Source organism: Merops nubicus, unplaced genomic scaffold (assembly GCF_000691845.1).
Source record: "Merops nubicus isolate BGI_N331 unplaced genomic scaffold, ASM69184v1 scaffold22465, whole genome shotgun sequence".
NCBI classification, from domain to species: Eukaryota; Metazoa; Chordata; class Aves; order Coraciiformes; family Meropidae; genus Merops; species Merops nubicus.
This window is the reverse complement of record NW_008609251.1, coordinates 11,020-12,441: the sequence shown is the minus strand read 5'-3', so window position 1 is coordinate 12,441 and position 1,422 is coordinate 11,020. Positions and strand designations below refer to the sequence as shown.

Here is a 1,422-nt window from a genome sequence, read left to right as displayed (position 1 = left end):
GCCCTGGGTGGAAAAGGCACCATTCATGACACTCTCCTGTGGGCAACCGTGTCCTGGTATCTGTCCCCACTGAAGATGTGCAATAGCTGAGAGACCAGCACTGGCAGTTCCTACTAACTTGAAGAGCAAACACAGGATCTGTTTGTACTCAAACCCAACCCCACAGGTTGCCCCAACATCCAGGTTGCTCATTTATGCTCTTCCTTCTCCCCATGGCTACAGCAGTTCCCAAAAGAGGATGAAACACAAAAAGTATTGAACATCAAATGTATTAAAAATGCACACAGTGAAAAAATTGCTTGTGAACACTGAGTCCCATCCTGTCCTCACTGAATACCTCCAGCTCAATGCTCCTCCATTGCTACTCCCCAAAACAGCACCACAAGTACTTCATCCTCAACAAATGAGTGAGGGAGATGGTGTTGTTTATGTGCCAGCACTTCAATCCAGCCAAAAATTCACTTCTCCTGACAGCTGCACAGAGAGAACATCCACTAAGGCAAGGGAATCCCCTTCCCTAAGTCTTCTGGAAGTATATCTCCCCAGGATGTACTGAAGGAACCTCCACTGCCCATACAGATCACCACTAGTATTACAAATAGTCAGAGTTTAGTTCCGTTCTCGTCTTTCCCTGCCCCCACCCCCCTTTTAAAGCAGAAGGTCAACCTGTGTGGGCACCTGGGGAAATGTCAAGTGTCAGGCACAAAGGCCTGGAGCTGAGAGGCTGGCTGGTTCACGGAGAGTTGAAAGCAGTCTCAATTATCATCCCAGCAGGCTGCACAGTCGCCAGAGATGGGAAAAGAGAATCCCTCAGGGTGCTTGCAGTCCAAGGGGCGTGGATAAGGCAGACAAATGCTTTCCAAATGCTCCCACTTGGTCCCTACTGCGGATGAGCCTGTAACAACTAGTGACAAACAAACAGCAAACATGCCCGTCTACGTGGCCAGCATTTCTCTCCCTGTTGTGCTTAGCTACAAGGCAAAACAGTGAATAAAGTTGCTAAACGGACTTGGCTGGGCATTTAACTGCTTAACTCTGTTCTATTTACAAGGTCTTCAGCAGCTCAGCGCTCCCTTAATCCATAAGGCACAAAACAAGCAAGAGAATGTGCAGCTTAGTCCCTCTGGATCGTGATCTCTGTAGTGCTCCTGGGAGGGCTGCAAGAGGGAGGTCTCATCTCACAGGAGCAGGGGGCAAACTGCTGCCAGGCTCAGAACTGCTGGACAATCAGCTTCCGTTTCACATCCCGGCTGAACCTGTTCATCTTGAACACTTCGCTGTCATAGAAGGCAGAGAGGTTGTGGATGTTGATCTGCCGAGCCTGGGAGGAGGAGGGAGAAGAGATGCAAATGTTTAGTTAAAAAAAATAAGAACTGTATGGTTTCCCACAGCAGAGGCTGTGTAAAATTTGACCATCAGCAG

General features: G+C 48.7%; 1 protein-coding gene across 1 annotated transcript in view; it reads right to left on the bottom strand.

Moving 5' to 3' along the window:
• Positions 1-253: 253 nt before the first annotated feature.
• MCM2 (minichromosome maintenance complex component 2) overlaps positions 254-1,422 on the bottom strand; it is a gene marked incomplete at its 5' end in the record, with an annotated part of 11,990 nt that continues 10,821 nt past the window's right edge. The window contains one exon of the mRNA XM_008940546.1: positions 254-1,321. Within this exon, the coding sequence (XP_008938794.1) occupies positions 1,211-1,321 (111 nt within the window). The remainder of the gene's footprint in view (positions 1,322-1,422) is intronic.